Source organism: Salvelinus fontinalis, chromosome 27 (assembly GCF_029448725.1).
Source record: "Salvelinus fontinalis isolate EN_2023a chromosome 27, ASM2944872v1, whole genome shotgun sequence".
In the NCBI taxonomy this organism is placed as follows: domain Eukaryota; kingdom Metazoa; phylum Chordata; class Actinopteri; order Salmoniformes; family Salmonidae; genus Salvelinus; species Salvelinus fontinalis.
In genome coordinates, this window is record NC_074691.1 from 1,138,177 (window position 1) to 1,160,151 (window position 21,975).

The 21,975-nt window shown below is 43.4% G+C and overlaps 1 protein-coding gene across 1 annotated transcript; it reads right to left on the reverse strand.

The window, feature by feature from the left end:
- Positions 1-203: 203 nt before the first annotated feature.
- LOC129824834 (transmembrane protein 151B-like) lies at positions 204-21,818 on the reverse strand. The gene is made up of 2 exons (XM_055884341.1): positions 21,183-21,818; positions 204-1,772 (listed from the first exon to the last, which is right to left on the reverse strand). The coding sequence occupies exons 1-2, from the start codon at positions 21,267-21,269 to the stop codon at positions 330-332; spliced, it is 1,530 nt and encodes a 509-aa protein (XP_055740316.1). The 5' UTR covers positions 21,270-21,818; the 3' UTR covers positions 204-329.
- Positions 21,819-21,975: the final 157 nt, after the last annotated feature.

Consider the following 21,975-nt stretch of genomic DNA (forward strand, 5'->3'; position numbering starts at 1 on the left):
CTATGATGAACATATCATTGGAGGACACCTCATTTGAGATGGGCTGGGCTACAAGGGAAGGTATTGGAAAGGTGGAGTGAGCATCCAAAAGGTGCATTTAATCCAGTACTGTGTGGAGTTTGTCTTTGAGAAACTGTGTTGAAAGAGGTCTGGAAGGGGTCCGGAATGCCTGTGGTGTGTCGTTCTGTGGTCTAATTGGGGGGGGGGGGGGGATAGATCCATGTAAGCCTTCCCTGGAAGGGAAAATAAGATCTATTATTCAGTCATCAACCTCCAGCAGAAAGGACAGTGACATTACATTCCTTGTTCAGGTCTAGACTAGGTGGGAGTCATAGGGTGGTCTCCACGCAGGATCCGTTCATGTGCAGCGAATGGTTCAGGCAGCCCTCGTTGCGGTGCACAATGAGCACGGGGAAGTAGAGTGCGTCCTGGTAGTCCGGCGGGTTCTCCTCACTAGTTGGCTGGTCCGACGATGTCAGGCAGCGCGTGCTCTCTGTGGGGCACGACGTCTCGTTGAGGCTGCCGCTGCTCTGCCACAAGCAGCTGCGCCGCGAGCCGTAGAGCCGCGACAATGAGAAACGGCTGGCGCTGAAGGGGATGTGTGGGCTAGTCCCGTTGCAGATGCTCAGAGCACTGCGCGAGAAGATGGATGAGCTGCTGATGGTGCGGGGGCAGCGCTCGCAGTTCTGCCGGTAGCTGCCGCACACCGAGTAGGTGTTGGCATTGCTGTCGCCACCTGAGGAGAGCTGAGTAAGGTCCATGAGAACAGCCTCGGAATAGCTGGGCACCAGCTGCTGGTTGGAGCGGATGTGCCACTCCAGCTCGGTGCAATCGATGGTGTTGACCCTAGGGATGTGGTGGCAGTGTGGTCGCTCCTCGGACGGTGTGACAGGGACATAGTCGAAGCCGAACAGCTTCTCCACATGGTAGTGGAGGTAGGCTGTGCGGTACTCGGTCAGCACACGCAGCGGCCAGGAGAAGGTGAAGGCAGCGGCTGCCCAGAACACGTAGTTGGACACGTACCAGGGCAGGTGGTCCAGGTCCGAAAAGGCAATCATATACTCCTTAAAGTCTACATTCTTCAGGTGCATGCCCTCGCGGGCCTCCATGTAGTCGTCCAGGCCCTCGTTCTCGGTGAAGAAGCGGGCCCGCTGGGTTAGGTAGGAGTTCTCCGACTCCACATTGGCAAAGCTAAAGCACTTGGTGAACCTCAGCTTGGTGACGGGGAAGCTGTCCAGGCCCTGCAGCTGCTTGGAGATGTCCTTCACGCCGCAGTTGCCGTAGTTAAACTCTGCCTCGGCCACGTGCGTGTTGACACGCTGATGATACACTTGCGTGGTGGTGTAGGCATCGCCGTTACGGTAGCGCGTCACTTGCCGCGTGCGCCGCACGTAATGGTAGCTGATGGCCTTCCACCAGATGCAGGGTGTGGCCTGCTGCATGCGCCCGATGCGCTCACCCACACTCTCCAAGTCCACCTTGTACAGCAGTGCGTTGTGGGTGCGGCAGTGCCAGCACTCCACCAGGTAGACCACGTATAGCATGACCATGAAGGCCACAGGAATGTAGATGTATCCGTTGGAGCAAGGGCTTTCGTGATACATCATTGACTTGACCTTGTAGGCACTGTTGAAGGAAAGCCGCGTCACCTTGGTCACGTGGCACCAGGTCATGGCCCCCACGCAGCCGTACATGAGTAGGGACAGGAGCAGGCATTTCCAGTGGCTATCCCTGCACAGGGACTTACTGAGGGACTGCTTCAGGGGCCGCTGCTGCACAGGGGGAAATGGAGAGAGAAAATACCAATGAGTCTGGGAAAACATACCTGTAAGCATTGTTCTGCTAACCATTATACATACAGTGAGAAAATACATATCAAATGCACAATGAAAATGATGAATTGATGGATATTTGAAGCAATAGCATAAACAGTAAACTTTAAAGAATTTGAGCCAAAAACAACTACACTTTGCAACACATGAAAAATTCAGCTTTCTAAGTGCTTTGACATATCTTATGCATGAGCAAAGAGCTGCTTGCTCATGTCTTTGCTTGTTATGATCAAACAGTTCAGACTTTATCTGAACTTTCACATGATCAACCTCCCCACGAGAATCTTTGTTTCCATTTCTTTTTAAAATTTATACTATTCAATTTTTCCCAACACTAGGTACAAACATACACATGCGAACATTGATTTACAGATGCACACAAACAACGACTACATCTCATCAGCCCAGATCCGCATGCTCACACTCCCTTCCCTAGTGCCTGCATTATTATTTGCCACATGGCCTTAAATTGTACAGATTTGTTTTTCTCAGTCGCCTATGTATACATTTTTTCAAGATGAGTGATGAGAAGAGAATCAGCCCATTGGGTATCGCACTATACCCCCATATGCCATGTCTTGAAATTTGCAGACAGACAGATTAAAAGTACATTTACATTGTAATACTTCTGACAGCCAACTTTATAGCTCTGCCCATTACTTTTGGACTTCATAGCATTCCTAGAAAGCATGGATTATTGAGTCATTGTTAGTTTTACACTTAAGATATGACTCTGCCATTGTGCTGTAGAATTTTTATTTTGTCTCTTGTATAATACATTAATTCTATACAATAGTTTGTACTGGATTAAGTTTACATTTTCGTTAACTGTAATTTCATTAGTTATGCTCCAACATTCCCTCAATCTTGTGCCAACATCAGTTATTTTTAAGTCTTGGTTCCAATAGTTTATATTTGTTCTAATTAATTGGATATGCTCTCTGTAAGATTTTGTATGTCTTTCCTATCATGTGAACATCTCTTTCTGACCCAAATAAGATTCCTTCAAGGTTGCTCTGATGTCCAAAAGATTTAAAATAAAAAATGTTGTGATATGTAACTTTTAAGTTGCATCGATTTGAAAATATCTACATTGGTCAGACCAAAATAGATTTTTTATTCTATCATGGAAATAAATGTATTTCCTGTTACCAAGTCATTTACGGTATCTATGCCTTTACTTTTCCATGTGGACCAATTTATTGGTGAATTCTGAAAAGCTATCCAAGGGTTCCGTAGGGTTGTGTTTTTAGGGAGTGATATTTGTTCTTGTAGAATAAGTACATTTTTCTTCCATATTGTTATAGTGTTCTTAACTATGAAGTTGTTAACGTTCTTAGCTTTATCCTTTGAAAATAAAAAGATTCTGGGGATGAGCATGAGCATCTTCAACATGTACCGATTGTTCCCCTTTAGTGCATTTAACTATATGTCACAAGTAAAAGCCTTGGGTAGTGAGTTGATACAATTCCAAGTCTGGAAGGTTAAAAACTCCCTCACACTTAGGAAGATGTAAAACTTTCTTTTTTATTCTATGACCGGGTGTACTTTTTTAAAGAATATCTTCGGTGGGGTAATTGGTATTACCAAAAATAAATAAATTCCATTACATTCTGAAGAGGCTTATACTTACCTGTAAGATTTATGGGAAGATTGTACCATTTAATTAAATCTGCTTTCATATGTGACTCGTTTCAGGAAACTGGGGTAGGAGAGCCATTTGAACGTACATTTTTTTTAAATCAAAATGCGTATTTTTTGGTCAGAAATGCCTTCTGGAACATATGAACTTTCATGTCCCTTAATTACAAACTTGTATGCTATCTGGAAATATGAATAAAAATAGTTAAATTATGAGCCTAGTTAGTTTAGCTTCGGAAAAAGTGAGGAACATTCCCGCTAGCCATGATTGGCTGAGATAATGGGGGGCTGGACATGCCGAGAGATGAGATCGGGTTAGTCTTGCAGGTTGCACTCGTCTGTCTATAACATGAGCTGGTCAGTATATGTAGGTAATCCTTTCTAACGCTGTCTTTTTTAAAGGTATTGTAACGATCGTCTTGAGGACAATGAGTGGACCAAGGCGCAGCGGATGATGAATACATAATGAATTTAATAAATGAAAGACGAAACACGAAGAACACTTGAATTGATTACAAAATAACAAACGACGTAGACTGACCTGAACAAGAACTTACATAAACACGAAGAGCGCATGAAACAGGAACAGACTACCAAAACGAACGAACAAACGAAACAGTCTCGTGTGGTGCAAACAGACACAGACACAGGAACAATCACCCACAAACAAACAGTGATAACAGCCTACCTTAATATGGTTCTCAATCAGAGGAAACGTCAAACACCTGCCTCTAATTGAGAACCATATCAGACAACACATTTAACCCAACATAGAAACACATAACATAGAATGCCCACCCCAACTCACGCCCTGACCAACTAAACACATACAAAAACAACAGAAAACAGGTCAGGAACGTGACAGGTATCACATAGTAGAACTGCAAAACTGTTGCTCTCCACTTTCTGGAGGACCGAGATTTGAAATCAGTGGAATACCGGATGGAATTAGAGAATGATAGCTAAGGAGATGGAGATAATTCTGGCATTTGATTGCAAATATGTAGAGGAAGTCAAAAAGAGAACACACAGAAGGCTGTTGTATAAAACACCTGTCTCCGGATTACTTCAAATTTAGGGCAACCATGGCATCCGTGACAGAGAGGGAGAAGCGTCCACCCATGTATATGGACGGGTAAGATAGTCTAAGCTACATTTTCAGATATGACACGTTTCTAATTTTGTCAAAAAGTTGTTTTCATTTCAAGTTAAAGCATACTAGCTAGCTAACGTTATGTGTATGATCTGTGTAGTAATATTATTCGTATCTCCGAGCCATTTGCATTGCTAACTATAGCCTAAAGTTAGCTAGCTAGCTACCATTGAACCTGGTTGGTTAGCTACCTGAAGATTCATGCAGGGTAGTAATGTTAAGAGTTGAGATTATGGTTCATTGTTTAGCTAGCTAGCTACATGACTAAACAAAAGACTCCACTACTATGCAAGTAACCATTTCAATAGAATGTTCATGATGTCACTGCAACAACTGTCGATAGACATAGATGGTAAATTCGCTCTGGCAATTTACTCCGATTGCAGAGCACTCTCATCTGTGTGTGCCAGAGTGCAGAATAACTGACAAATTTACGAACGCTCAACACCCGTTGAATATGGCCGGTGTCAGTAAACGTCAACAAAAAAGCGTAATTAAATTGTTGCCAGCAGCACAGTTACAGTCACCAACGCTCTAGATAACATAAAAACAGCCTAACCAGCTCTGCCAGGGTGAGTAAAATGGTCAGAGTGAGCTGCTCTCTCATTTGTCTCTGGAAGTAGCTCGCCAATGTTAGCCAGTTAGTTTGTGTGCTTCACTGCTGTTGTTAGGTCAGAATGCTTGGAACAACCTTACTTCTCGGCCAGAGTGTCCAGTGTGCGCTCTGAACGCTCCGAGAGCGAAATGCTCTGAATTTATGAATGCACTCTGAGCACAGTCCAGATTGAATTTACGAACACACCCATAGTTTAAACCAGCCTTTAGTCTAGAAATCTTTGGTTTGTTAGTACGTGGCCTCACATGTGAATCCTTAAAGAGATGGGTGGGGCTAACGTTTAAGAGGGTGTGAGCGATGCTGAATGGGTGTAGACAAAGAAGAGCTCTCCAGTAGGTTTACCAAAACATTCAAGGGCCATTTTTCTCAAAAGTGAGGTTACACGTTTAGCAACTTTCAAAGCAGAATTACTTTCTCATTGTTCCTCAGCTGTAGTGTATGATATACAATTTTCTAGCTCTGAACGCAGTCCCTTGGCAGGTTATTAAAAACAATTACAATATAAACAATCATTGAGCAGTGAGCACGCACAGAGCAACATAGGACAAGCAAGACATAGCATACAGACAGAGCAACATAGGACAAGCAAGACGTAGCATACAGACAGAGCAACATAGAACAAAAAGCATTAAGAGAAAATTCATAAAAGCAACAAAGTGTTTCCACACCTCACAAGCTACAGACAACAGACAACATGGAAAGCGGCAATACACAGCTAGGGATTATGTTCACAAATCTGATTGACCTTTAGCCATGTCTTCATGTTTTTTGTGAAAGTGTGATAGGTGGTGCAGTTATGTGTGTCTTATGGCAGTGTATTCCAGACATGGGAAGCTCTCACAGAGAAAGCAGATTGACTAAAGGTGCTTTTCCTTAAGGGAACTATACAGTCACCTCTCATGGCAGACCTTGTGGATCTACTGCCATATGTTTGGGTTTTCTGTTTAACAAAAATACTGAGTGGAGGGGGAGCCAGGCCATTTAGGATCTTGAATACAAGACATGCATCGGTGTATTGCACAAGATTTTCCCAACTCAGGAGCTCATGCTTTCTGAGGATGTAACAGTGCTGATGGCTATTGGGCTTCCTATCAAGCACTTTGAGAGCCTGTTTGTAAACAGACTGAATAGGTTTTAATGTTGTACAACAAGCTTGGGCCCAACTAGTCAAGCAGTATGTTAAGTGGGGGAGTATCATAGATTTGAAGTACAGTTTTGCTACCTCTGTAGTCAAACAATTTCGTATAAATCGGAAATTAGCTAGGTTGAATTTGATTATCTGAATTACCTTTTTCACATGCTTTTTAAAAGAGAGGTTGGAATCAAGTATGATGCCAAGGTACTTAAAATCAGATACCACCTGGAGCTTCTCCCCTGACACATAGACATCTGGCTCAGTAGCATCTGTTGCCTTCTTTGTGAAGAACATACAAACAGTTTTTTTCACATTGAGATGCAAACACGAGTCACTGAGCCACTTTGTAACCTGGACCATTACAGTAGTGAGTTCTTGTGCAGCTTGTTGTTTGCTCTTTGCATGCACATATATCACTGTATCATCTGCATATATTTGAACTTCAGACCAGGTACAGACAGAAGGCAGATCATTAATGTACAGGCTGAACAGGAGGGGCCCCAGGATTGACCCTTGGGGCACGCCCACATCATCGCTAAGAGTGGGTGACAGCTCCTTGCTCACTCTGACACACTGAGTTCTGCCTTCAAGGTATGATTTCATCCATCTCAAGGCATCGGGGGAAAAGTTGAACTTGGACAATTTTGAAATGAGAATCTCATGGTTAACAGTATCAAAAGCCTTCCTTAGGTCCAGAAACACAGCCCCAACAACACCCCCATTGTCCATCTTGGACTTCACATTTTCCAGAAGAAAGCAGTTGGCCGTTTCTGTGGAGTGTTTCGTTCTGAAGCCAAACTGCATGGAGTGTAATGTGAAGGGGCTGTTGTTGAGGTGGGCAATCAGTTGTTCTGCTACACACTTTTCAACAACCTTTGACACCACAGGTAGTATACTAATGGGCCTGTAGTTACTCACGTCAGCAGGGTTGCCCGATTTAAAGATGGCCTTTATTATGGCCGACTTCCATACCCTTGGAAACATCCAGAGACCAATAGATGTGTTGGTGACCTTAGTAATGGGGCCAATGAGTGACTCTTTGTAGTTTTTAAGAAAGGTAGAGTCCAGCCCAAACACATCTTTGGCTTTAGAGTTCTTTAGTGAGCTAATCACCTTGTTCACCTTTGACTCAGAAACCTCCCTTATGATGAAGACAGGTTGAGTGTCATTTACTAGCTCTGATTCCAAGAAACCAGTCGAGGGGTTCTGTGTCAGTACCCTGACAGAGTCAATAAAGTAGGAATTGAAGGCTATTGCTATTTTGACTGCATCCTGTGTTAGATTGTTATTCACCATGATTTCTAGTCTTTTTGCAGTGTTACTATGGTCTTTCCCTTTTTTAGATTCTCCCAGATCAATTTAGAATTTCCCTTTGCTTCACCAATTATGTTAATAAAAAAGTTTGCCTTGGCCTGTCTGATTTCTTTCATCACCTTATTTCTCAACATGGTAAACCTACGTCTGTCATGCTCTAATTTGGATCTTAGGGCTATTTTTAGAGTATAATCTCGTTCTTTCATCAATTTCCAGATTTCTCAATTTAGCCAAGGAAGATTGCTCTTTTGGCCAGGTTTGGATTTGATTTTCTTTAGGAAACCATTTATTGTAGCCTGCATTGTGGATAGAAAAACCTGACTATCAGCTTCCACGTCTGTATAGGACAAGAGATCATTCCAGTTAATTCCCTTAATTGTGTTTTCAAAATAGTTTAATTCACTCTTAGGTATTCTTAGTTGATTCGGCTTTCTAACAGTAGAGAGGTTAAACCTGCTCTAAGACAGCTTTCTGGCCATAAGTCTCAGATTATGATCAGATAGCCCAGTAACCATATTGAATGATTTAGTCACTCTCTCTGGTATATTACTGAACACCGAATCAATCTGTGTTTTAGAGCAACAAGTCACCCTGGTTGGCACTTTAACTAGCTGTGTAAGGTCAAAGGAATTAGTGATCCGTTTGAGGGTTTTCCTACAAGTTTAGTGTCTGCAACTGACAGAACTTTTCACTTTTTCATTTTGTTGCTTTGTTCGAGTGTTTTTGATATTAAATGAAATCATGAACACTTACCACGCTGCGCTTTGGTCCACTCCTTCTGACGACGAGCGTTACACAGTGACATTCTATTAAAATTGACACTTGTGGGGCCTCCCGGGTGGCGCAGTGGTCTAGGGCACTGCATTGCAGTGCTAACTGCGCCACCAGAGTCTCTGGGTTCGCGCCCAGGCTCTGTCGCAGCCGGCCGCGACCGGTTAGGGAGGGTTTGGCCGGTAGGGATATCCTTGTCTCATCGCGCTCCAGCGACTCCTGTGGCGGGCCGGGCGCAGTGCGTGCCAACCAAGGGGGCCAGGTACACGGTGTTTCCTCCGACACATTGGTGCGGCTGGCTTCCGGGTTGGAGGCGCGCTGTTAAGAAGCAGTACGGCTGGTTGGGTTGTTCTTCGGAGGACGCATGGCTTTCGACCTTCGTCTCTCCCGAGCCCGTACGGGAGTTGTAGCGATGAGACAAGGTAGTAATTACTAGCGATTGGATACCACGAAAATTGGGGAGAAAATGGGATAAAATTTAAAAAATAATAATAATAAATAAATTGACACTTGCATAGTAGAGTCTTTTGTTAAGACATGTAGCTAGCTAGCTAGCTAAACAATGACCCATAATCACAACTCATGATGTTACTACCTTGCATGAATCTGCAGGTAGCTAACCAACCAGGTTCAATGTTAGCTAGCTAACATTAGGCCATGACTAGCCAAGCGAATGGCTCTGAGATACAAATATTAAGATCATACACATAACATTAGCTAGCGAGCCAGCCAGCTAACATTAGCTAGCTAGCTAACAGTTGAAATGAAAACGACTGTCAAAATTAGAAACGTGTAATAATTGAAAATGTAGCTAGCTGGGCTAGCTAGCTAAACCATAAATCCAACTCATGACGTTACTACCCTGAATGAATCTGCAGGTAGCTAACCAACCAGGTTCAATGTTAGCTAGCTAACATTAGGCTATAACTAGCCAAGCTAATGGCTCTGAGATACGAATAAGATCATACACGTAACGTTAGCTAGCCAGCCAGCTAACATTAGTTAGTTAGCTAACAGTACACTTTAACTTGAGTGGCATGTCCAGCCCACTCATTATCTCAGCCACTCATGGCTAGCGGGAAGGTTGCTGACTTTTTCTGTGGCTAAACCAACTACGCTCGTAATTTAACTATTTTATTCGTATTTTCAGATGGCATACAAGTTTGTTATTAAGGCACATGAAAGTTCACATGTTCCAGAAGGTATTTTTGCCAAAAAACAACACATTTTAATTTAAAAAACAAGATATTATGGCTCTCGTGTGAAGTAGTGACCCACCCATACACCTAGTTTATCACATTTGTTATTATTTTATTGTCCCAGTTCATTAAACTTATGGGTCTATAATCAGTAGGGAACTCCAGATTTTCCTGCTTTTAATATAACTGAAATAACTGTTTGATACATGGTATCAACAAAAAAAAAGGAAGTACTGAATACTGAATTGAGTGCCATGTTTGTTTTCATGTGTAAATAGGGGCGCTATTTTGTGTAAATAGGAGCGCTCATTTTGTCCGAAAATGCTAAATAGAATTATATGGGAAAGCCTTCCATTCCTGGTGCTTTAATCCACGTGAATGTTTTAACAGTATATACTATTTATTTTTGGGTGATCTCTGTTTTTAGCGAAAAAAAAAAATAATATATTATTTATATATATATTTTCTGCTGTTTATCACTTCAGGGTTGTTGAGTCTAAGAAGTCTATAGGATCTGTCCAACTGTTGTTTAATTCTGATTTATATACATTTTCATAGACGCTTTCTAAAATGTAATTAATCACGTTATTTCCAATTTATGCATTTGTATGTTTATCTTTTTAAATTATAACTGGTATTCTTTTTGCTTGAGCTGTGAGATATTTACCAGGTCTATTTGCCATTAAGTAATATGCTTTATTTGACTTTAAGATGTAATTGTTGGCTCTCTTCGAAAGTAAAAGATCGTATTCCTGCTTAATTTCACGTTTTATTTTCTTCTCTACGCCATCATCCAAGATGGCGTAGCAGTGCAGACGTGTTTTGTTCGTCCTCTCGTGTACTTTTGTATTTTTTCGTCTTTTTTGTATATATTTCAATTTTATTTTCAATCTCTTCTCCATTTTTGTTAAATTATACCTTCCGGTAACCTGCCTCACCCAATGTGATACGGAACCGCTATTATTTAAAAATGTTTAGACCTTATAGCAAGAACCACCTAGCCATCAGAAGCTAACCAGCTAATTAGCTACAAGCTATTTAGTCATTGTTAGTCACTGCTAGCGGCCTTTACCTTCTGCACAGGTACCAGCCCTTTTTATATATATATGTATATATATATATTGCCTGGAAAATACTCGCCAGGCTACCAGTAACGGACTGTCTCTCCACTACAATGTCGGATTCCTGCCGTAATCCCTGGACCATTACTCCTGATCTTCACAGCTAGCTAGCACCCACCGAGTTACCCAGTACCGAAGCTATCCCTGAGGCCCACCTCCCAGCCTACTCAGTTGTTCACCCGGACTCCACCCAAACACGGCTAGAACACACTACTCCACCGGATCCTTGCCGTAAACTCTGCACCTTGGCACCGGTTCACCGCTGCTACCGAGTGGCTATAGTGGCTAACGCCCCTGCCCCGAAGCTAGCACCAGTTAGCCGTGAGCCAGGCGCATCTCCCAGCTAGAAAATTGAATTACTACAACTACAATACCTCTTTCGCCATCTGGCTTGAATCCTTAGTCGACACGGCGCCGCGCCCCGCCGCACCACCACGACTGGTCTGCCGACGAATACTCCATCCACTTTGCCTTCAACCGGCCTCCGTCGGACGTCAGAGCAGACGCTTCTACTAGCCCCGAGCTACTAACTTTACTACTAAAATTAAACGCTGTGTCGCCCGCGTGCTAGCATAGTAGCGACTACTCCGTGGCTTCCCTGTTCCTTCTATTGCTGCCCCCTGGACCCTATGATCACTTGGATACATAGCTGATGCCTGCTGGACTGTCCATTAATCACAGTACTCCATTCTGTTAATTTTTTTTTGTTTATCTGTCGTCCAGCCACGAAGTCAGGCCCTGTGTGTAGTTAACCGACCCTCTCTGCCCATTCATCGCCATTTTACCTGTTGTTGTTTTAGCTGATTAGCTGTTGTTGTCTCACCCGTTGTTGTCTTAGCTAGCTCTCCAAATCAACACCTGTGATTACTTTATGCCTCGCTGTATGTCTCTCTCATATGTCAATATGCCTTGTATACTGTTGTTTAGGTTAGTTATCATTGTTTTAGTTTACAATGGAGCCCCTAGTTCCACTCATTATACCTTTGATACCTCCTTTGTCCCACCTCCCACACATGCGGTGACCTCACCCATTATAACCAGCTTATCCAGAGATACAACCTCTCTTATCATCACCCAGTGCCTGGGCTTACCTCCGCTGTACCCGCACCCCACCATACCCCTGTCTGCACATTATGCCCTGAATCTATTCTACCACGACAAGAAATCTGCTTCTTTTATTCTTTGTCCCCAATGCTCTAGGCGACCAGTTTTGATAGCCTTTAGCCGTACCCTCATCCTACTCCTCCTCTGTTCCTCGGGTGATGTGGAGGTAAACCCAGGCCCTGCGTGTCCCCAGGCACCCTCATTTGTTGACTTCTGTGATCGAAAAAGCCTTGGTTTCATGCATGTCGACATCAGAAGCCTCCTCCCTAAGTTTGTTTTACTCACTGCTTTAGCACACTCCGCCAACCCTGATTTCCTTGCCGTGTCTGAATCCTGGCTTAGGAAGGCCACCAACAATTCTGAGATTTCCATACCCAACTACAACATTTTCCGTCAAGATAGAACTGCCAAAGGGTGAGGAGTTGCAATCTACTGCAAAGATAGCCTGCAAAGGTCTGTCATGCTTTCCAGGTCTATACCCAAACAGTTTGAACTTCTAATTTTAAAATTGAACCTCTCCAGAAATAAGTCTCTCACTGTTGCCGCCTGCTATCGACCCCCGTCCGCTCCCAGCTGTGCCCTGGACACAATTTGTGAATTGATCGCCCCCCATCTAGCTTCAGAGTTCGTTCTGTTAGGTGACCTAAACTGGGATATGCTTAACACCCCGGCAGTCCTACAATCTAAGCTATATGCCCTCAATCTCACACAAATCATCAAAGAACCCACCAGGTACAACCCTAAATCCGTAAATATGGGCACCCTCATAGACATTATCCTGACCAACTTGCCCTCCAAATACACCTCCGCTGTTTTCAATCAGGATCTCAGCGATCACTGCCTCATTGCCTGTATCCGTTATGGGTCCGCGGTCAAACGACCACCCCTCATCACTGTCAAACGCTCCCTAAAACGCTTCTGCGAGCAGGCCTTTCTAATCGACCTGGCCCGGGTATCCTGGAAGGATATTGACCTCATCCAGTCAGTCGAGGATGCCTGGTCATTCTTTAAAAGTAATTTCCTCACCATCTTAGATAAGCATGCTCCGTTCACAAAATGCAGAACTAAGAACAGCTTTAGCCCATGGTTTACTCCAGACCTGACTGCCCTTGACCAGCACATTAACATCCTGTGGCGGACTGCAATAGCATCGAATAGTCCCCGCGATATGCAACTGTTCAGGGAAGTCAGGAACCAATAAACACAGTCAGTCAGGAAAGCAAAGGATAGCTTTTTCAAGCAGAAATTCGCATCCTGTAGCTCTAATTCCAAAATGTTTTGGGACACTGTAAAGTCCATGGAGAACAAGATCACCTCCTCCCAGCTGCCCACTGCACTGAGGCTAGGTACCACGGTCACCACTGATAAATCCATGATAATCGAACATTTCAATAAGCATTTCTCAACGGCTGGCCATGCCTTCCTCCTGGCTACTCCAACCCCGGCCAACAGCTCCGCCCCCTCCGCAGCTACTCGCCCAAACCTCCCCAGCTTCTCCTTCACCCAAATCCAGATAGCAGATGTTCTGAAAGAGCTGCAAAACCTGGACCCGTACAAATCAACTGGGATGGACAATCTGGACCCTCTCTTTCTAAAACTATCCGCCATCCTTATTGCAACCCCTATTACCAGCCTGTTCAACCTCTCTTTCGTATCGTCCGAGATCCCTAAAGATTGGAAAGCTGCCACGGTCATCCCCCACTTCAAAGGGGGTGACACCCTAGACCCAAACTGTTACAGACCTATATCCATCCTGCCCTGCCTATCTAAGTTAATAAACAGATCACTGACCATTTCGAATCCCACCGTACCTTCTCTGCTGTGCAATCTGGCTTCCGAGCCGGTCACGGGTGCACCTCAGCCAAGCTCAAGTACTAAACGATATCATAACCGCCATCGATAAAAGACCGTACTGTGCAGCTGTCTTCATCGACCTGGCCAAGGCTTTCGATTCTGTAAATCACCGTATTCTTATCGGCAGACTCAATAGCCTTGGTTTTTCTAATGACTGCCTCGCCTGGTTCACCAACTACTTTGCTGACTGAGTTCAGTGTGTCAAATTGGAGGGCATGTTGTCTGGACCTCTGGCAGTCTCTATGGGGGTACCACAGGGTTCAATTCTCGGGCCGACTCTTTTCTCTGTATATATCAAAGATGTTGCTCTTGCTGCGGGCGATTCCCTGATCCACCTCTACGCAGACGACACCATTCTGTATACTTTTGGCCCTTCCTTGGACACTGTGCTAACTAGCCCTCAAACGAGCTTCAATGCCATACAACACTCCTTCCGTGGCCTCCAACTGCTCTTAAACGCTAGTAAAAATCAAATGCATGCTTTTCAACCGTTCGCTGCCCGCACCCGCCCGCCCGACTAGCATCACCACCCTTGACGGTTCCGACCTAGAATATGTGGACAACTATAAATACCTAGGTGTCTGGCTAGACTGTAAACTCTCCTTCCAGACTCATATTAAGCATCTCCAATCCAAAATCAAATCTATAATCGGCTTTCTTTTTCGCAACAAAGCCTCCTTCACTCACGCCGGCAAACTTACCCTAGTAAAACTGACTATCATACCGATTCTCGACTTTGGCGATGTCATCTACAAAATTGCTTCCAATACTCTACTCAGCAAACTGGATGCAGTCTATCACAGTGCCATCCGTTTTGTTACCAAATCACCTTATACCACCCACCACTGCGACCTGTATGCTCTAGTCGGCTGGCCCTCGCTACATATTCATCGCCAGACCCACTGGCTCCAGGTCATCTATAAGTCTATGCTAGGTAAAGCTCCGCCTTATCTCAGTTCACTGGTCACGATAACAACACCCACCCGTAGCACACGTTCCAGCAGGTATATCTCACTGATCATCCCCAAAGCCAACACCTCATTTGGCTGCCTTTCCTTCCAGTTCTCTGCTGCCAGTGACTGAAACGAATTGCAAAAATCGCTGAAGTTTGAGACTTTTATTTCCCTCACCAACTTTAAACATCAACTGTCTGAGCAGCTAACCGATCGCTGCAGCTGTACATAGTCCATCTGTAAATAGCCCACCCAATCTACCTACCTCACCCCCATACTGTTTTTATTTCATTTACTTTTCTGCTCTTTTGCACACCAGTATTTCTACTTGCACATCATCATCTGCTCATTTATCACTCCAGTGTTAATTTGCTAAATTGTAATTATTCGCTCCTATGGCCTATTTATTGCCTACCTCCTCATGCCTTGTGCACACTTTCTTTTTTCTACTGTGTCATTGACTTGTTTATTGTGTTATTGGCTTGTTTATTGTTTACTCCATGTGTAACTCTGTGTTGTTGTCTGTGTCACACTGCTTTGCTTTATATTGGCCAGGTTGCAGTTGCAAATGAGAACTTGTTCTCAACTAGCCTACCTGGTTGAATGAAGGTAAAATAAAGATAAAATAAATTAAATGACCTTCTAATGATTTTTATAGAATTTTGTAAGAGATTTATTTTTATTTTATGTTAATTTCTAAATCAGATGTATATTTTGCTGAGTATGAGATTATCATTTTTTTATGTATGATTTAGGTCACCTGCTAAAATAATTATTCCTGTCTGGATTTGATCTAATATAGCTGGAATACTATCTAAAAAAAATATTTTCTCTTGGTGGGATATACAATGAAATCAATGTATAGTTTTCACCATGTAAGGTACAATTCAACATTAGAAAACGGTCATATTGTGTCCATGTGCTGGGATATAAGGGTAAATGTTGGGGGTGCTGAGAATCTGTAGTGCGGGAGAAAAATAAAATCACGCACTATAGACGGCTACATCGGTCCGCTAGTACAGGACTACTAAAGAAGTTCCAGTGCACTACTTTTGTGAAAAAACTAAATATAAAAAAAAAAAAAAAAAAAAATTGCCCGAGCATCAGACGGCTATATCGCTCCCCTAATACAGGAATAAGTAAAGGCCCAGTGTACTACTTTTGTGAGAAAAAACTAAATTTATTAAGAAATATAGATATTCTTTTACAGATTTTTTTCAGATTTTTCAGGGGGTGCTGCAGCACCCTCGGCACCCCTACTTCCCGCGGCTATACATAGAAGTGTCTGAAGCCCTCCTAGTCACTCCATCCTCATCCCCCGGCTTCTCACCAATAACCACCATTGAATCTTAGTTATAATGACAAACAAGGAATACAAATTATTTGACATTCGCCAAAGAGCTGCTTGCTCATGTCTTTAGTTTGTTATGATCAAACGGCTCACACACTTCATCTGAACTTTCACATGATCAACCTCTTCAAGAGAATCTTCCCATTTCAGGTCATTGAGAAAACACTGAATGTCGCCATGACATACAAGAACCTCACATACTACCAGTAACTTCAAGTGAATGTGAAACCCTCCCGGTTAATGGCGTATGTGGATATAGGGGTCTTCTGATCAAATATACAGTAAAGACTACCATAATAAAAGTGAAATGAGCTGTACTAGCTACATAATTATATTTCATAATATAAATGGTATGTATTCAAATGGATATCTAAAACACTTAAAGGATTGGAATAGTATTCCAAAATTGTGAACTGTTAAAAGAGCAAACCATCCCAATTACATCCTGCAGTAATTTCATCCAGACACCATGAAGCTGGTGGCATCTTTTCCACCCAAGGGCACTGCAAGCCCGAGTGCCTGCATCAGAAGCTGGTCACGCCTTATGGGATGTAAAAAGCCCCAGGATGGATGGATTATAGCGCAGTTCATCCATACATTTGCTTATCAGTCATCACACAAGGAGCAAAGATTGATTGACCTAATCGTGTATAGTACAGGAGGCTCGCTGGACATCGTCGCCAACATGGTGGGGAAAGATGGTGGTACTTTGGGCAGGGGATGAATTCATTAGAACTGAAAGGTCCTACTAATCACTGCAAACAAACCCAAACGACCCAGAGTCAGTTAGAGGGGACCTAAGCTAGACCAGGGCTACTAGCTATGTCATGGGGTAGAGCTAGTGTGGACCAGGAGACATCTGCAGCTGGATGCTTCTCGTTGTTTAGGGTACCTGTTTCGGGTTGTGTGTAGTTGTTTAGGGTACCTGTTTGAGGTACCTCATTGGGGTTGTTTGTGGGTCTTTGGGGTACCTGTTTGGGGTTGTTTGTGGTTGTTTGGGGTACCTGTTTGGGGTTGTTTGTGTTTGCGCTTTGAGGTTCACAGACCAGGCGGCATCAGCATGCATAATCTACAGCTGGATGCTTCTTGTTGTTTGGGTTTGTTTGGGATTGTTTGTGGTCGTGTTGGGTATCTGCTTTGGGTTGTTTGGGGTTGTTTGGGTTACTTGTTTGGGGTATCTGTTTGGGGTACCTGTTTGTGGTTGCGCTTTGAGGTTTGCAGACCAGGCGGCATCATCACGCATAATCTACAGTTGGATGCTTCTCGTTATTTGGGTTTGTTTGGGGTACCAGTTTGGGGTTGTTTGCGGTACCTGTTTGGGGTTATTTGGGGTTGTTTGGGGTACCTGTTTTGGGGTTGTTTGGGGTACCTGTTTTGGGGTTGTTTGGGGTACCTGTTTGGGGTACCTGTTTGGGCTTGTTTGTGCTTTGAGGTTTGCAGACCAGGCGGCTGGATGCTTCTCATTGTTTGGGGTTGCTTGTGATTGTATGGGGGTTGTTTAAGGTTGTTTGCGATACCTATTTGGGGTTTTGGGATACCTCTTTGGGGTACCTGTTTGGGGTTGTTCGTGGTTGTTTGGGGTACCTGTTTGGTTGTTTCGGGTACCTGTTTGGGGTTGCTTGTGGTTGTTTGTGGGTTATTTAAGTTTGTTTGAGGTACCTGTTTGGGGTACTTGTTTGGGTTTGTTTGGGGTTGTTTTTAGTTGTTTGGAGTACCTTTTTGGGGTTGTTTGTAGTTCTTTGGGGTTGTCTGGGGTACCTGTTTGGGGCACCTGTTTGGAGTTGTTTGTGGGGTTGTTTGGGGTACCTGTTTGGGGTTGTTTGTGGTTGCGTTCTAAAGTTCGCAGACCAGGGGGCTGGATGCTTCTTGTTGTTTGGGGGTTGTTTAAGGTTGTATGGGGTACCTGTTTGGGGTTGTTTGTAGTTGTTTGGGATACCTGTTTGTGGTTGTTTGGGGTACTTGTTTGGGGGTACCTGTTAGGAGTTGTTTGTGGTTGTTTGGGGTACCTGTTTAGGGTTGTTTGTGGGTCTTTGGGCTACCTGTTTGGGGTTATTTGGGACACCTGTTTATGGTTGGTTGGGGTGATTAGAAGGACCTGAACTGAACAGTACTGTGCACAAGGAGGGCAGGACACTGCAAACAGCTAGGAAGAGGAGGCATTGTGTTCACTTTATATCATTCTTTCCATGGTTCTATTGCATGTCAATAATACTGTATAGACAACCTTTTTGGGGATTTAAATACAGGTTTCACCAAACTCTATTTCAGGGTTTACAACACCTGACAGCACTCCATAATTATCGTCCCCTTACCTTGTCACGTGACATGGTCCCCTGTCAACAAAACACCCCACAGGGCAGAGGGCTTAGCACTGAATTTCCCCCTTCTGCTGATAACGCTACCACAATGGAATATTAGTTATTCACTGGCATCGGATAGCACCGTAATCAATCGAACATGACACACTTTCCAGCCCCTGTTGCATTCCAGCCCCTGTTGTGCCCTCTTTCTGAATTGACAATAAAATAATATGCACTAAAGCAGCATAGCATGAGATAATAATTGATTGTAGTGGGTGTGGTGTCCCTAGGCCTACTCATCTAATATTAGCATTTGAAGGGTCCTTGTTGTGTTATACATCTATTTGAACACAGTGGATATTACACTACATTTTCTTTTTGGTAAGACTTTTAATTTGCAACACTCACTACTGTGTTTCAAACTGCCTCTGGAAGCAACTTCAGCACAGGAACTGTTCGTCGGGAGCTTCATGAAATGGGTTTCCATGCGTTGGCTGGAGTGGTATAAAGCTTGCCGCCATTGGACTCTGGAGCGTTTCCGTTCTCTGGGGTGATGAATCACGCTTCACCATCTGGCAGTCCGACGGACGAATCTGGGTTTGACGGATGCCAGGAGAATGCTACCTGCCTGAATGCATAGTGCCAGTTTGGTGGAGGAGGAATAATGGTCTGGGGCTGTTTTTCATGGTTTAGGCTCCTTGGTTCTAGTGAAGGGAAACGCTACAGCATACAATGACATTCTAGACAATTCTATGCTTCCAATTTTGTGGCAACAGTTTGGGGAAGGCCCTTTCCTGTTTCAGCATGACAATGCCCCTGTGCACAAAGTGAGGTCCATACAGAAATGGTTTGTTGAGATCGGTGTGGAAGAACTTGACAGAGCCCTGACCTCAACCACATCGAACACCTTTGGGATTAATTGGAATGCTTACTGCGAGCCAGGCCTAATTTCCCAACACCAGTGCCCAACCGCGTTTATTTTGGTCTGATGTATATCATACATCGCAAAAATCAATATATTGTATATTCTCCATGACCACTTGCCTCAACAACACAGTTTTAAAAAGGGTTTGGGAAACCCTAGAGGAAAGCAGAATAGCAAGTACAGCCATTGTTGAGTCAATTCTAAAAGTAACTTGATTAATATTTTTTATTAAGAATGCATTTTGCAGTCACTGCTTCTGAAATTTTAAGATGAATTTGAGAAAAGCTGATTGAAAAAGCAGCGGGAATCTTAATATTTAAATGGTGAAACTAAGTTAAACACCAAGCAATTAAATATCATCAATGTGGAGGCAGCTGGAATCATGAATTAATGATATCAAAAATTTTAAATGATTTTCTTTCACATGCAGTGTGGGTGGTTTTAATGCCTTCTTGCTGGATATTAGGAGGTAATGTAATATCATTCAAAAAATGTAACAACGCATATTTGTAGCCGTTACAGCAATTAAGCATGACAGACAAAAACCTCCCTGATGAATTCTGCATGGAGCTCCAAACAGCCACAATGATGATCCTCTCAGGTGATCTAATTCTCACCAGAGGTGTGTTCAACAAATGGTGTTGATGAAGCACAAAGTGAGGATGTTAGATAAGTCAGCGATTATTTTAGGGTTTATTTGGGTTCACAGGCTTTCATTCACACTTCCTGTTACATGGCATTTCATTTAAATCACTTATTTGTATTGGCTACAATACCCTACATTGTATTTCAACGATTTCGAGCAATGGCTTATTAGTGTGTTCTATCTAGTGCCTCCAACTGAGTTCCTTTCAAGCTGACACTTCTATATTGTTAAGACTGGTTCTGCGTTACATAAAAAAAATATTTTGTGTAATAGAAGGGCTAATTGAAGAGATATTGCTTGCCCAACTTCCATGTTGATGGTTAAAAGTCATAATTGGGCCAATGTAGGCTAATGTAAAGTAAAAACAAAAGTTTGACTCAACATCAGCACCTCTCAAGACTTAAACCTTGATTGGAAATGTAAATTCTTCAGTCCTAGGTTTATTCAGAAGTGTGATAATAGGAACTGTGAGTGTAAGGTAATGAATACTCACACATTAAAATGGTTAGTGACACATCCTATCTACTGATAATAACCCCTTCTACTAAATCATCAGCCAATCCTTGGCTATACAAAGCAGATCGGAATATAACCAGCCAGCAGTTAAACATTTGTATACAACTGAGTGTTTCCTGATGTAAACCTATTCAGAATGACAGTAAAAACAAGAGGGCCTGATTGTAACAAGTATAAATAATACTTTTTTGTGAAATTCCCCTAAATGTTAAAATGGTTGTGTAAATGAACATTAAAAGGGCTTTCATTATCCCTTGCCTTGGAAGACCATGACAGGAAAAGCATATAGCCTGTCATATCTCCTTAGACAGGGGGCTGTCAATAATTTTGATACGCACCAGAGAGGGACCATTTCATGGGGACATGACCATTTCGTTGACTGGAAGGGAGAGAAAAACAAGCACACACTCACGTAGTTTACCTACGCTCACGCGCAAACACACACGCACAGAAACTTGCACAGTCAAACTACACCACATATTTAATAATATGGGCAAAACCATATACGATTTACAGTGATAAACGGTCGCCTAAGAAACGTATTCAAAACAAGATTGGTGCAGATGTGCTGATGCAGCGCATAATGCGTTCATTGTAAGTGGGTAATTGAACCGATATCTCAGAATCGGAATAGGGCTCAGTTTACGTGGGATTTAGCTATGATATGAATATGAACCATTTTCTAAATGCACGATTCGCTTAGCAGCTCTCGTACAGCCGCAAGCTAAACAAAGCTTTTCTCTTCTCTCACCTCCTCGCGGGAGCTCTCTTCTGTGTCCTCCTCTGGAACGGTAGCGGTGCTGCTCTCACTGGCCGTTGCAGCCGATGCTGGGGACATGTTGACAATAGCAAAAACACAGGGGCATGGATCACCTTAGTAAAACCGAGGTCCAAATCACAGTGCAACATAAACTAGCCAGCAAGCCTACCCCAGGCTACATAATCCAACCAATATAGCGGGAGGAAACCCCTACATCATGCTCCCATTGTAAAGCAGCATCTTCTCCCCCACAGCATGAGGTGCCACTGCATGGCTACAGCAGCCTATATCCAAAGCGAAATGTATTGGGTTCATATGTCCAAGGTAGAAAAAATGGGCTTCTTCACGCCTTGATGCAGGTGCTTCCGGGATACTCTTGCGATAGATTAAGGCACTGTCTCCCAACAAGAGGTACTAGGACAAAAAAACTACTAGGCTGTAGGACAAAGGCAAGTAGGCTTGTCTGTAGACTAGGCTACATGTGCTTCCCCCTGAGATGGGCACAGGCAGAATGTATAAGAGCACACCTGGTGATGTGTGGTGATTGCAATCCTCTCCAGGTACTTATGATGAGAAGGCATTTGCATTCTCATTTCAACGCCAACCCCACCACTGATGCGCATGGCCAAAGAGCTCTATGTTCAGGTCATTTTACCAAAGCACCGGTTCCAATCCCGTTTATCAAACTCCAGGCGTTTACATTTGTTGGATGACATGAAAATAGAGCTCCAGTGGTGGGTTTGGTGTTGAAATGACAATGCATGAGCAGAAAAGAACCTCAAAC

Coding starts and splice junctions, on each gene's coding strand:
- LOC129824834 (XM_055884341.1), bottom strand. CDS start 21,269: ATGTCCCCAGCATCGGCTGCAACGGCCAGTGAGAGCAGCACCGCTACC. Junction 1,773..21,182: donor AAGAGAGCTCCCGCGAGGAG/GTGAGAGAAGAG, acceptor CCCCCTGTGCAG/CAGCGGCCCCTGAAGCAGTC.